The sequence below is a fragment of the Daucus carota genome, chromosome 5, assembly GCF_001625215.2.
Source record: "Daucus carota subsp. sativus chromosome 5, DH1 v3.0, whole genome shotgun sequence".
Lineage (NCBI taxonomy): Eukaryota > Viridiplantae > Streptophyta > Magnoliopsida > Apiales > Apiaceae > Daucus > Daucus carota.
The window spans coordinates 35929382-35944637 of NC_030385.2; the positions used below are offsets into that span (position 1 = coordinate 35929382).

General features: G+C 32.3%; 2 protein-coding genes across 2 annotated transcripts; both read left to right on the top strand.

Annotated features, from left to right (window-relative positions):
* Positions 1–1804: 1804 nt before the first annotated feature.
* Positions 1805–10234, top strand: LOC108223592 (serine/threonine protein phosphatase 2A regulatory subunit B''alpha). The gene is made up of 13 exons (XM_017397913.2): positions 1805–2377; positions 3303–3545; positions 3752–3857; positions 3979–4078; positions 4550–4655; positions 4768–4858; positions 6815–6956; positions 7422–7569; positions 7667–7776; positions 8986–9142; positions 9212–9337; positions 9454–9597; positions 10030–10234. Exons 1-12 carry the CDS (start codon positions 2219–2221, stop codon positions 9586–9588), a joined length of 1623 nt encoding a protein of 540 aa, XP_017253402.1. The 5' UTR covers positions 1805–2218; the 3' UTR covers positions 9589–9597; positions 10030–10234.
* Positions 10235–11662: 1428 nt separating this feature from the next.
* LOC108222574 (CRIB domain-containing protein RIC6-like) lies at positions 11663–13473 on the top strand. Its single transcript, XM_017396479.2, has 4 exons — positions 11663–12076; positions 12266–12369; positions 12462–12558; positions 12651–13473. Exons 1-4 carry the CDS (start codon positions 12019–12021, stop codon positions 13007–13009), a joined length of 618 nt encoding a protein of 205 aa, XP_017251968.1. The 5' UTR covers positions 11663–12018; the 3' UTR covers positions 13010–13473.
* Positions 13474–15256: the final 1783 nt, after the last annotated feature.

A 15256-nucleotide genomic window follows, 5' to 3' on the forward strand; every position in this document is an offset into this window, starting at 1 on the left:
AGTACTAGTGAAAAATTAAGGACTTATTTCAAAAAGTAATATAATTTTACGTATTTTTATTCGGAATAATCCATTACTTTTAAAAAATAAAATTATCTAAACAATCTCAACATTATTATTATTTTAGATACCATAAACAGAATATAAAATCAAGTTATATATTGTACATATAGTTATTAGAGTTTTGAAGTCTATGTATGAATATTTCATTTTCATCTAATCTAATTGTTTGCAAGTCTTGGCAAAAAAAAATAAAAAATTGTCTGCGAGTATTAAAAGAAATGCATTCACTAATATTTTTATATTTTTTTTTCAAAGTATATTTTATAAAAATATACGTATATAGCCTACATTTTCTTTATCAATAATTATTTAATTCAAGATTTTCAATTATAAAATTTAATCCATTTACGTATCAAAATTATCATTCATTTATATTATGCATTCTGCATACATATATATGATTTTGAAGCATCACACTTGTTCATCTTCCGAATTATTCTTTAAACAATTTGTGTTAAAAACACATAATTCGATGACAAAAACTCTATTATATATTTTATTCGTCAAAAATGTTCCGTTGCAACAATCTTTGTTGTGTATTCTTATATATGATAACACATTTTGTATCTTCCCTCTTCTTATGTTTAGTTATTTACAAATTATTATAAAAAAATAATTATTGAAGATATTGGTATTTTTACGATAATGATGGTCGAAATAGAGGGAAGGACATTATCAAATAAAAATGAAGAATTTTCATTATTCTTTAAATCACATCTTATGATATTAAGTAATTTTCATTATTCTCATTATTCTTTATATCACATCTTATGATATGAAGTAGGCTGACTGTTGTTCTGCAAGTGACCTTTTAATAAATTCTAAAACGAGAAGTTCTGTGACGGATTGTTTTTATATGCTCATGATAAGTTTAATGTTCATGATATTTGAATTAGTTAGTAGATAATCCTGTAATATTTCTAATTTTACATATTTATATTTAAAAATAAAATATAAAATATAAAATATTTTAATTTAAATCATTTGTGATGTTTTTTTATCTAATGATTGTTTGGAGGATCTTCATGTTCAAAATTATTTGGACTTCATATAACACAACTGACATAATATATCAAATTTATATTATTATTATTATGAGGTGGAAATTTTATTACACATCTTTAAAGATTTGACAATATATTGCATCGTCTAGTTAGCTAAATTCACAGACGAGAGGAGTGTGTCATTGGAGCTGATTTTTTTATACATTTTCTATAATTCTTATTTATGATAAAAAGATGTCATCAAATTGAAGAGACAATTTTATATACTCTATGCACATCTGGAATTTATTTGGATAAAATAATGACTTATAATTTAATGTGATTTAACGTTATAAATAAAAAATTTAAAATATTTGTTTATATAATATCAAGTTATCAATGAGTTACGGATTAGTTTTAAAAAAATTGATAAATAATGCAACTCATCAATATTTAGTTGATAAATGCAGAAAAGTAAATTAAGACGACTGAGATAAATAATTTTGATATTATGGATATTTGTTATTTTTGTAAAAAATTGAAATATAAGATAATTTGTTTTTGTTAGAAAATGGTTGGAAGAACAAATATTTAGATGACTAAGATTTATATTAATCATAAAATTTAATATTTAAAAGTTTTTTGAATTCTTTTATAAAATTTTATACGAATTACGAGAGATGATGTCCAGATCCCGCAAACTTTATTCAAAATTGTACTCAAGTCGACCTAAAATCCTTGTATATCGACATAAAATCAACCTCAGTATTAAATATCAAATGGTTAAAATATGAAGTAATACAACCCTAAATATCAGTGTGATTTATCAGATGAAACAGGAGCTCCTCCGATCATCAGAAGTCGAGAGCCATCGTCTCCACCGGCCCCACTCCCTCCTTTCTCGATCTTAGCGCTCCACGCCACATAACTTTTATCAAACTTTAATTCGAAACCTCTATTCAAAGTTTATGACCTTTGACTAATCTCTCTCTCTCTCTCTCTCTCCCTCTCTCGATCGAATAGATTCTTATATTCGACTCGTCTCGAATTTTGAAGAATTCCAGCTAGTATTTGACAATTCAATCAGCTGAGACTTGTTTTTAGTCATTGATTTTGAGATCTAGGGTTTTGAATTGAGTAGCTATTATATTCAATTGTGCGCGTGTGTATATATGGTTGTGATGGAAATGGATATAGCGAGGGATGTTACGGATTTGGACCCGGAGTTGTTGCAGCTGCCAGAGGTGTCTCCTCTGGCGCTCAAAACAAGTCCTCAAATTGCCGAGGAGCTCTTTGGACAGTGGTTGTCGTTACCGGACACCGGTAGACTGGTATAATCTTTCACGCGATGTTGTATATGTTTTTGAATTATATGTTTCAATACTTTTTTATTGTTGTATATGCTTTTGGACTATATGTTATGGCATTTAATAGCAGTGAAATTTGTGTGATGTAGTGACGTTAGTTTAGAGAAGTAGTAGATACTAGTAATTTGGCAGAATTGATTGGAAGTATGTTGTTTATACTAAAGGAGAATATTGCTAGAATTCACATGTAAAAGAGTCGATACCTTGTGAAATGAAATATCGTAGAAATTTATGAAATTGTTCGGAACTTGACCATGTGCAGCTTGCAGCTTTGTGCCTTTGTCTAATTCTTAAGTGTTTGTTGGATGATTTATATTTTCTTTTTTGGTAGTTTAAAACGTTGTTGTTGATTAAAGTTGTTTTATCTTGAAGTTACTTAACCGCAACTAACATGTTCCTTTTCCTCAATTAATTGCTGTATATTAATGATTGCACATGATGTTGTATTAGTGAATTTTCTTGCGTTTTCCATGGACATTATATTGCAAATGTTGGGTAATTTATATTGATAGACAAGGAGTAGGAACAAGTAGTTCATTTAATCCTTTTCATTAAGAGGAATTACTGATAGCATTTGAACTTGTTGCTTGTGATGGGCTGTACCAATGTAAGCGGACACTTGCATGCTGTATGATATAATTATCGTCCCCAGTTTATCTTGTATTGTTGTTCTCTTCTGTCAATGCATTTTGGCACGTAATTGTGAATGTATACCTGAGTGTCAAAACTATGCTAATGAAGTTGACTATAAAACTAGTACAGTCAGATGGAGATATGAACCCAAATCAAGTAACAATTTATGTTTAGTATCTCCCCCAATTTTCGCCTTGCCAACTTTTGTGTTGCAACCAGTCTTAGTCTAAAGCTCTTGTATTTCATGTTCCCTAAGGTAAAATCATTAATAGATGATGCAAAAACGGGCACCAGTTTTGGTGCGTCAGGGAACTCCACCTCTACAAATGCTTCTGGGATTAGTCCATTGCCTTCTCTCTTCCCTGCTGCTAATACGCCTCCACTTTCACCAAGAAGTGCTGTAGGTTCTCCTCGAACTATGAAGCAGAGGGCCAGTTTTTCTTCGTTGGGTTCTCCGCTAAAATTGGTCAAGGAAAATGTGCGGGAAGTCATACCACAGGTTTGAATTAAATCACTTCCCTCTGTATGCACTTCATAATATATTTCTGTATTTGTACATTCAAAATTCAAGAGAGTGCGAGAGACAGAATTTTTTTCAATCAACCTTAAGTCTTTAAAGCATCATTCCTGTCTTTTTCATGATTCTTCTTGCCAGAGTCAGAAACTGACTTTAAAACCATGTTTTTGTTTGTTTTGTACTTGCAGTTTTATTTCCAAGATGGTCCTCCTCCATCAGAGGAGCTAAGAGTACAGTGCAATTCTAGAGTTGATGAAATTTTTAACAGAAATATGGATGGTTTACAAGTAAATGGTATATTCCTTTTCCTTCTCATTTCTTTTTTTTTTTTTGGTATATCATCTCATCATATGATCTACAGCCAAAGAAAGGATAGGAAACTCTGACATAGGATCAAATGTTTTTTTAAATGCAGAGTTCAAAACTGTCACCAAGGATATATGTAAACTACCCTCTTTCCTTTCCACCACACTTTTCTTAAAGATCGACACCAACTGCACAGGGCTAGTAACCAGGTACTGGTTTTATTTCCATCAAAGTTAATATGTGATTTAATATCTATACCCTATCGACCTGATATATGTATGCTTCTCCAATTTATGCTTTAGACACGAGTCACATGTCACTTTTTATAAAGGGTTGTAACTTGTGACTGATGAAGAGCTTATAAATGCCCTCATTCACCATAAATATATAAATATATTTGGTTTAGTTTTTGCCTTTCCCAATGCAAAATTTTGAAAGAACAATATATTATGTCCCAGTCCTTGGAAAAACAATATATTATCTCTAGTCTTACTCTTACATTACTGCTTCTGCTACAAAATATGAAAAAAGCTGTCTTGTACAATCTATTTTGTTTAATATTAAAGCTCAAAAATTATCTAGAAACTTTCTTTCTTGAAATGATAATCCACATTCACCATTTGGGAGCTGAATTCTTGGTTGGTTTTGCACGAAGTTATTATTTTTCTTATCTTTTGTAGAGATGCATTTATTAAATACTGGGTTGAAAGCAAAATGATAACAATGGATGTAGCTACACAAATATACAAAATCCTAAAGCAACCAGACTGCAAATACCTTACTCAGGTTTGTTACCATTATTTTCTATCCCTGATTCACTGGGTAATTTTTCATTCAAGGATGCTGCTGCTTGTTTAACTATTTCATCTAATACCAGAATATCACATCTTTTATACAGGCTGACTTTAGACCTGCTCTTAAAGAGCTTTTGGCTACCCATCCAGGATTGGAATTCTTGCAGAATACTCCGGAATTTCAGGAAAGATACGGTATGCTCTCCGTGATTCGAGAATTTTGCAATTGACGTAACATAATATAGATCACACTATTGATGCATCCCAATATCTCGGGAAATTTCAGTCCGTTAAAGTGTCATTCAGAATACAAATCTCACTTGAGTAGTTTATTTTCAGTGAATTTTGTTTGAAGTTATCTGAAACTCTTAAAGCCGGATATATTAGATGTACTTATTTGGGAATATTTTCTCTGGGTTATATCAATATTTTCTTCCGGCTCAGCTCATGTTAATTTAAGACTTGGGATTTGAGAATCTCTTGCAAATTGTAGTTTGTGGTGCAATGCATTATGATAGCTATCTGTTTTGGTTATACACAGTGTTCTATAATACGCTAGGTGGTGAAGATACTTTCGAGAAATAGTGAACTAGGCCGGGGTTATCGGAGCATTATCAGGACACCTTTTTTATGTTTTCCGTATAAAAAAATAGTTTCTGTCTTAACCCGCATGGGGGGGGGGGGTATTCAATCTTATTTTTTTAAGGATTTTTTTTGGATTTTAGAAATGTAGGTATATGCAATTTGGATTCTAAATAATCCATTAAAATCTGGTGTTCTAAAATCTTGGGGGTATTCGAACAAGATTTAAATTATCCATGAAATCAAGCAGTGTTTAATTAGGAATTTATAAAATCCTTTATAATATGATGGTACTACAAGCCGGAGATCTTTTTAGATTTTACAAAATGCTAGATTTTCCTGGCAATTTTGAACTTGTTGAAATTGAGCTAAAATCTATGAGATTTCGAGGGATTTGCAAGACACCCTATCAATATATGCGAGACTCGGCATCAGCTCTGCAGGCTTCTATGTTGACTTTGTAAGAGATGCTTGTTAAGAGTCTCAGACTTCTAAATTTTCATTATGGTGTTGTCTTTTGTGAGGACAAGCCAGCGATTGCTTCCGATTTTAGAAGTATTGATATAGAACAATGAGCTAAAAGTCCAAAAAAAAAAAAGGGTTGAGCTCTATTACGGGCATATAAGCCCAAACTTGGTGTGAATACGAAGCTCAATGCTCAGTATTCTTGAACTAGTAAATTTTATTGTTAATTGCTGATAATATCTTTTAGATTACGAATCTGATTTTAGAGTTCAATATGAAATAGAAAAGTTTATTTAACTTTGTTTTGATTAGAAGTTAAATTTTGTAACTATGACAAAATTTTGTTGTCTTTTGTGAGGACAAGCCAGCAATTGATTCCCATTTTAGAAGTATTGATATAGAACAATGACCTAAAAGTCAAAAAAAAAAAGGGTTGAGCTCTATTATGGGCATATGCATATAACCCCAAACTTGGTGTCAATACGAAGCTCAATGCTCAGTATTCTTGAACTAGTAAATTTTATTGTTAATTGCCGATAATAACTTTTGGATTACGAATCTGATTTTAGAGTTCAATATGAAATAGAAATTATTTAACTTTGTTTCTATTAGAAGTTACATTTTGTAACTATGACAGAATTTTGTTACGAAGATTACGATGATAATTGAAATCTTTGTTCCGTGTTGTGAGGTTTTCTCCAAAAGTAACCACCACCATCAAGTAGGGTTAAATAAACATGCTATTTGCATGACAGAATGTCAGAAAATACATATAAGCTCAGTTTAGGAAACACTTGAGAGTAAAGGTTGACAAAATGTTCATATATGTAACAAAAGAGATTCTATTGTTGATTGTACAAGAATGCTTCGATAAATTGAGCTGGTTTTTGCTATAATCTCTGTGTGTAATTGAATCATGTAATTTAGCATGATCACTTAAATAAACCAACATCGCTTTAGCGGTTGCTTCTATAGTCTGTTATTCTAAGTATTTTACATATATGGTATGATAGTTATCATAGGTACCTTTTTCCTCACTTTTACCTGATGGATAGCAATTTTGAATTCTGATGTGAATATTACTTTTCTTCTATGATGGTTTAGCTGAAACTGTCATATACAGAATATTCTACTACATCAATAGATCTGGAAATGGCCATCTTACTCTGAGGGAGCTCAGACGGGGAAACTTGGTTGCTGCGATGCAGCATGCAGATGAGGAAGAGGACATTAACAAAGTTCTGAGGTGACATGTTCATCTAATTTTTCACTCTCAAGCATTAGATTGTTAAAGTATATTTTTAAATTATTAGCATGATTATATATAATATTAATAGGATTTCCGATGATATGAAGTTCTCATCTCTCTAAAGTTGAAATGTTTATCAACTGGCCACACTCTCAAGCATATCTTTTAAATGTTGATAAGCTTTTAGAAGACAAGTGATGGCTTTGTATTCTAATATCATAATAAAGTTGCTATTGTGGTCAATGTTTCGGGTTGTGTGAGATTCTCAATAGTAGTTTAGCTGTTATATAAAATGAGTGAAATCACTTGATATCTTACCATTCACATTTTGTGGAATTTTAATTATTATTATTATTAAGGTGCTGAAGTAGTCTTTCTGTGCTGCATTAATGTCACTTGGTGAAGTATCTTTGAAATACATCTAATTAATTATGTTTCCGGTGTTTTTGATTTGAATAACAGATACTTCTCATATGAGCACTTCTATGTCATATATTGCAAGTTCTGGGAACTGGATACAGACCATGATTTCCTGATAGATAAAGAGAATCTCATCAAATACGGTAATCATGCACTCACATACAGGATTGTTGACCGAATATTTTCACAGGTATAATATTGTACAGTTTAGTTACCTGCATAAAGAGGAGAGACCAAGTTCACTTAAATTATTGCACTTATATGTCTATGTTATAATTTTGATTCAGGTTCCGAGAAAGTTCACGAGCAGTATTGAAGGGAAGATGGGTTATGAAGATTTTGTCTATTTTATGCTAGCAGAAGAGGACAAGTCGGCTGAGCCTAGCCTTGAGTATTGGTATGTGCTATGCTTCCGTTGCGCAGCAATGTGTTTTTGTTTCATAATAATTTTACCCTTAAAAAACTACTGCTAAAGTTTCACCAAGTTGAAATTCGCAATTTGCAAAGTTACTTTGCGTTGTCTGTTTCTAATTCTTCAAAGATGTTTTAAACAAATATTGGTACGAGTGGCTACTTGATTTTAGAATATTTCGTTCGTCTTGGCACTTAACATGTTTAATATAAGAATCGCGAATTCATATCTTTTAGAGTAATTCATTGTCAAATTTTGCAAGTAATATTATATTTTAAAAGACAAATGTATCTCTAGGTTTTCCAAGGGGAATTTAAAAATAAATGAGAATGTATCCAGATAATCAAAATATCTACTATGTTATTATTTGGTTTCCAGTAGAAATTCATTTTCGATTGGAGTTATATTTATTATGACAGGGTCATGTTCCAGAGAGAACTATTAGGGAGAGAACCCTTAGAACCATTACTTTATTTATAGTATTAGTTAGGGTTCCTGCAGCAGAATTGCACATGAAAAAAATGTCTTCTTTATGTATTATATCTTAAAATTACTTTTGAACACACACAACGATTCAAAAAAACATGTATTTAGATTTAAATCCTGAAAATCTATGAAAAATTTAGGGTTCTGTAGCAGAACCTTAGCGGTTCTATGGTTCTATTTTAAGCATTGGTTCCCTCTTGAGCGCAACCCTATTATGACAATTGTAATCACTAGAAAGTAGTAAATTGTATTTGGTTGGAAAATTGGCGTAACTTCCTATTTTGAGTGCAAGTTACCAAGGGGGTGTTGGGTAAGTAATTACCCATATCATATGGGTATTTAAAATTCCGTAGAACTTGCACTTACCTTAATAATGTTAACCAAATGACTTCACAATTCACAAATTGTAATTCCTGGGAATTTCAGCTTGCTGGATATTTACATGTGCAACAAAAGAAGCACTATTTTGCTAATATATATCTTAAAAGGAAGTGCAACCAAAAAAGCACTGTGTTGCTAACTTATATCTTAAAAGGATACACTGGTTTGACCCAGTTCATCCTTTCCATAAACGATTCATAAAATTTGACTTGTAAATTGGAGGGTCCGTAGGAGGGAAAGTGTTGTGGTGCTTTGCAGTAGGATAAAAGCTGATAACTTTTTCTAATGCTTGATATTTGTCCGCTAATTCCTTTATGTGTTCTCCAGGTTTAAGTGCATTGATTTAGATGGCAATGGAGTTCTCACACGGAATGAAATGCAGTTCTTTTATGAGGAGCAACTGCATCGGATGGAATGCATGGGCCAAGAGCCTGTTCTTTTCGAGGATATTTTGTGTCAAATAGTTGATATGATTTCCCCAGAGGTAAATTTTCGATCCTAATATATACTTTTTTTGTGAAAGTTGCTGTAAGTGACACTGTTTTTACTGCAGAGAGAAGATTACATTACCATACAGGACTTCAGAGGATGTAAACTGTCAGGAAACGTTTTCAACATACTTTTTAATCTAAACAAGTTTATGGCTTTTGAAAGTCGTGATCCATTCCTAATTCGTCAGGTACGGGAAACATCTTGTTTATCAGATCCCTACATGTTGTGATTTGCATGACCTTCCTAAGATGCTACATCTTTGGGCAACTTTAACATACTTTTGTGTGCGTATAATCTCTGCAGGAACGGGAAGATCCAACTCTAACAGAGTGGGACCGTTTTGCGCACAGAGAATATATCAGGTTATCAATGGAAGAAGACGGGGAATCAAATGGGAGTGCCGAGGTTTGGGATGAATCACTAGAGGCCCCATTTTAGGTGATTGAGGTGAGTCTTGTACAAGAGCTTTTACTAGATTTTTGTACATTATGCTCTTTGGGGCCTAATTATACTGAAAGAGGTTTTTTTACTTTTATATGTACAATTGACAGTTAATTCTTGTTGATGTTTAATGTAATAAAATAAAAAAAGAAACGGAACATTAAAAAAAGGTGGTTATTATAATGCCATCATATATGTTTATCGAGTGCGTGAACTTTAGCCCCCCAAAAATGCTAAAAAAGTGAGTGAACATGCTATGCATATAATTGCTCTTAAGTTTCTGGTGACAAGCTTTGCTAGCTTTGTAATTCTTATCGGCGAATTATTTACCATCCAAGGCAAATGTGGAGTTTAGCTACTAGTGCAGTGGAATGTACACTTACATTGTGTGCTCTTGCATGGTAATATTTTTAGTGATAGTTTTTCATCATCGTGCAGCTGTGGATTACTTTTTTGGCACCACCCCTTAACTGGGGTTGATTGCTAATTTTCACGAATGGTACTCAAGTCGCTGGAAATCTGGGTTAATATATTCCATCTTTGGCCATGTCACCTGATGCTATTTGACCAAGTCTGAAAGGCTTTTATGGCTTTATGCTATTTACTGCAAAACAAAAGCTGCTTCTGGAGTATCAACCACATGTCATCTGGAAAAAAGAGTTTTTCCTTCGCTTGGCGATGATCGAGGCTCTTCCAGTAATGTCCGTGTGTTGTATACTTGTATCTCCTTTGCTTCTGCAGTGTTCAATTTGCCCCCCTTTTACTGTCACCATTCAATGCGGCGGGGGTGAGTTTCGATGGCCAAGTGTCGTGTAAACTTGCAGCTGTGTATGATTGTCTTTCTAGGAATAACATTTTCCCTGTACTCATAATTTTCTATATATATAACAGATATTCTATTTGGTCTTTTAAAAAATTTGGAAGTCTGATGTACGTGGAAAATTAGAGGTTTGATCAAATATATCATATAATTCTAGTTCCTGGTAGTTAGCCGATATGAATAGCAGTTTAGATTCGGAAAACTAGATTTAAAAAAATAACTTGCAAGAGGGCGCTTGGATTGTGAGTGACAATAAGAATCGGGCGTTTGGATTGTGAGTGACAATAAGAATTGTGAAGGGTATGTGAGAAAATTATCCGCATAGTTCTTATTTTTAACTTCTCAAAATATTTTATCGCTTACTATGTTCTGAACCCTGGTCACCTCTCTTCACAGCTCCTGTCGCTTTAATAGGCGAATAGCCCAACTCTTGGAACATACTAAAGCTCTAGGTGGCGAAGAGCCATCATTATAGTGCCAAACTTTTCTGTTGGTGTGAGCTCTCGGAAAGATCAGCCTGTTATCTATCTCAGAATAAATGTTATTCATTGAATGACGATCTTTTCACTCGACACTGTCGGATCACTAAGACCGACTTTCGTCCCTGCTCAATGGGTATTCTAAGGATAGTGCAAGTAATGATTTAGTGTTCAAGTTGGATTGAGGTTTCATTCCACGTCACAATTAATCCAAAACACCAACACATAGATTTAAGTTTTCGATTTTCGTTAATCAGACACATTTATCATGAATCAGACGCTTTCCGATAAAATAGCAATCTAGTAAATAATTCTTAAAAAAAATTACTTGAATTATCTAGTCAAAAGAGCTACCCATCTTTCGATTAAAGATGGTTTCAGACTAGGTTTTGGGCTACCTAAGCTACTTGACTAATCAAATTAAAACGGCTTCAATCAACTAGTTAAAATGAATATTCATCGGTTTAAAAATATATATAAGACATTTTCAAATTACTTGTTTTTTTGATTAAAGATGGTTTCACAAAACAAAAAATAATTTCGAATCCTCTATCCTCTATTTCAATAAAAGATGATTTTGGACTTCCTGATTTTTTGATAAAAGAAACATCTGTCATTTTTTTAAACTCTTTCGATAAAAGACATCTGAAAATATTCTATTGTTTATGTGTCCTTTTTCTAAGGACTCTTTTGATCAAACTCACAAAAATCCAGTGATCTATAATTAGCATAGCAAGTGAATAAATTGAAGTCCTAGATTCTCGATTATCGTCTAGTTAATATTAACCCCATCTTAGAAATTCCATTAATTACCAATAAAAAGATGAAACAGTTGCCTTCATACCATTTTTAAGGAGGTAATTAATCTTCACCTCGTGTGAGGGGGGTTGAACTGCAATTCTTTGGTGCAGTTTACCCTTCTTCCTCATTTTCACCACCCTACACAAATAATATATGCAGTAAAAACAATATTCATACACCAAATTTCCCTTTATCCTCTTGAGAAGTTTCACCTTATGACCTTAAACTTTTAATCTGACCATGATCTGAGGGAGGTGAAATTGAAAGTTCCCTCCCAATTTAACTGGAAGGGGTAACTTTCAGCCAAGAGGATTTCATTTGAGGAGAATGGGGACAAGAATGAAGGGCCTTTTAAAAGGCCTTAGGTACATTTCTAACATATTTGGTGAGTCTGTTTCTTAAATTCATGTCTTTTATTAATTTTTCATGGTTTTGATGAGTACCCCGGTACCCAACTTCCGAGTGAAACATACTAAAACATACCAGTCGTGTTTGATTCGGTTTTATTGTTTTGATCAAAGAGAAATGGGAATTTGTTTTGAATCGACCTAATGAATTGAGAATTATGGTGCAGAGGAGGAGAAAGAACATGAAATGCAGATTGGCATGCCAACAGATGTCAAACATGTGGCTCATATAGGATGGGATGGTCCATCATCTAATGAATCTCCAAGCTGGGTAAAAAATACACTGCAACTTATGATATTTAACTTTTTTTTGACAATAGAAGATGATCAATCCTAGCGCGCATGTTTTCTTTCTTCACACAGATGAAGGAGTACAAAGGAGGGGGCGTTGTTCAGTCTGCGCCCCTGAATGCCTCTGAACCTCCTCGAGAGAGTCCTGATGTCAAATGGGTTTCCCAAGGTTAGAGTTTTGTTTTGAGATCATAAAATTTATAGTATAAACTGCCGAGTGCTGATAATTTTCAAGTTCTTGAAATTGGCCAAATTTTGCAGATTCATCAAAACGAAAGAGCAAAAAATCTGCGGCTAAAGACCTACCAGAATTGCCAAAATCATCAAGGCGCCAATTCACAGACAGCTCAGCAGTAAGTCCATCTCCAAAAAGGAATCCATCGAAGTCAAGGAGCTCGAGGAGGCACCACCAACAGGAATCTGAAGGTAGTTGCAGAGGCAGTCGACGGGGCAAAGAACTGAGCAATGATGCACCTATTTCACCCTCAAGTCCGACCTCCAGAAAACTAGCAGATGGTAGAACAAAATCCAGGCGCAGAAAGTCTAAAGAATCCTCTCTCCACGGAACATCAAAATCTAAGGACAAGGAGTACTCAAGTGTTAGCGAAGGATCATCATAATCCGAAGATAGTCTCCCTTGAACTTCATTCTCCGACCCCTGGATCGGGCAATGCTGATTCATCAACAAGGTCATTTATTAATAAAGGTTCACCAGCTTCCAGGCTGGAGGCTTTTCAAGAGGAAGAAAAGGGAAAGATACTGGTGTCTTGAATAACATGCTGAATGGTCATTTTTGGTTGCAAGTTCTTTTAGCTAGTGATATATTCAAGTGAAAAGGGAAAGAATAGGTAGCAGCACTTGTTGGCGTGGATTTGTAGAATCCAACCATAGCAAGTGCTGACATTATTTTGAGACTACTTCCTCATCTGCTGAGTAGAAGTTAGAGCATTCATCCTATTCTCCTTTTCATGCAAATTGTAACAACATTGGCTATAAGAACATGAAGCCCGGCCGTATGCCCACATTCTCTGTCTCACAATTCAATATGGTTTGAGCAACTCGCCAAGCAATTAGCAAACATAACAAACCACGGCACAACACCGAGTACTATCAGTATTACAATGCAGTTTCATATAATTGTCCATAAACATAACAAATTAGGATGCTAATCACGGGAGTTTTATATAATTATTGTCCATAAACATAACAAACTACGGTAGATAAACATAATAAACTACGAAAGTAATCATTCTTACTAGACATCTTTATATAGTTGTTCATAATATACGTATAAATGAAATGATGAAAACTATATGTCAGATATCGAATTTTTTATTTAGTATGATCGATATTAACACAACAATTTTTTGTTTAGTATGATCAATATTAACGCAACAAATCGATCTTATTTAATATTTATAATCAATTAAAATAAAATGAGTTGTGTCAGAAATCAATACCTTTTATTAATAAGCGAAACCACTTTTCGGTGGAACATCGGTACCAAAAATACCAGAATTTGGTCACTTTCATATTGATTAGGATTCTATAGTCATTGTTATATTATTATTAAAAGACTTTTATATTCAATAAAATTTTATTATTAAAGACCTCAACATTCATTAGGACAATGAAAGACTTTATTATTAGAATTTTATTATTAAAAACTTCAATATTGATTAGGACAATGTAATATAAATTTTTTATTTAATAACAACAATCATTATAGAATTATGAAAAGATTTTCATATTATTAGGATTTTATACTTATTATTATACATTTTAGGATTTTATAATTATTATTATACAATTATGAAAAGACTTATATATTGATTCGGATTTTATTAATAAAAATTTCAATATTGGTTAAGATTATTATACTACTATAAAAAGACTTCTATGGTGTTTAGGATTTTGTAATATAACATTTATCTTATTCGCACAGTTAAATCGTTAACCATTTAACTTATGAAACAGTTCTATAAATTCATATAAAAAATTGGATATCATCATATTAATTTTTATTTAACAATTATTACTATTATCAAAAAACTTCTATATTTGACAGGATTTTGTATTATAACAATTATCTTACTAATAAAAATATGTTACCAACAAAATTATTTGTTTTAATTTTTTAAAACTCAAATAATTTAATATACATAACAACTCTATAAATCTTATATCATGCTTCAGATTTCAAACAAGAAGTTCATATTGATATTAATATAATATCCTATCAATAGAATAATAATGTCAACAAAATTTTTCATTTTAATTTTTAAAACTCATATAATTTAATTTACGAAATAAATTTATAAAACTTCTATCGTATTTCAGAATTAAAAAAACAAGATTCAATATTGATACCAAAGTACCAAAAAAATTGGTCATATATTTTTTAATAATAATAATTAACATCATTCAATGTTTTTCAGAAGATTGCGATAAAGACGAATAAGGCGGTGGTAACACTGACTTGATGGAAACATAAAAAAAAAAAGTCATTGTCCATATTGCAACATATAATAAAAGAATCAAAACTCTAGACATACGTCAAATATTCGTTTTAATTTTTAAAATTCATACACTTTAATTTACGAAACAAATTTATAAAACTTCTATCCTATTTCAGAATTAAAATAAACAAGATTCAATATTGATACCAAAGTGCCAAAAAACTTGGTCATTTATTTTTTAATAATAATTGTTATTATCATTCAGTGTTTTTTAGAAGATTGCGATAAAAACGAATAAGGCGGTGGTAACACTGACTTGACAAATGGAAACTTAAAAAAAATAAGTCATTGTCCATATTGCCACATATAATAAAAGAACCGAAACTCTAGACATACGTCAAATATTCG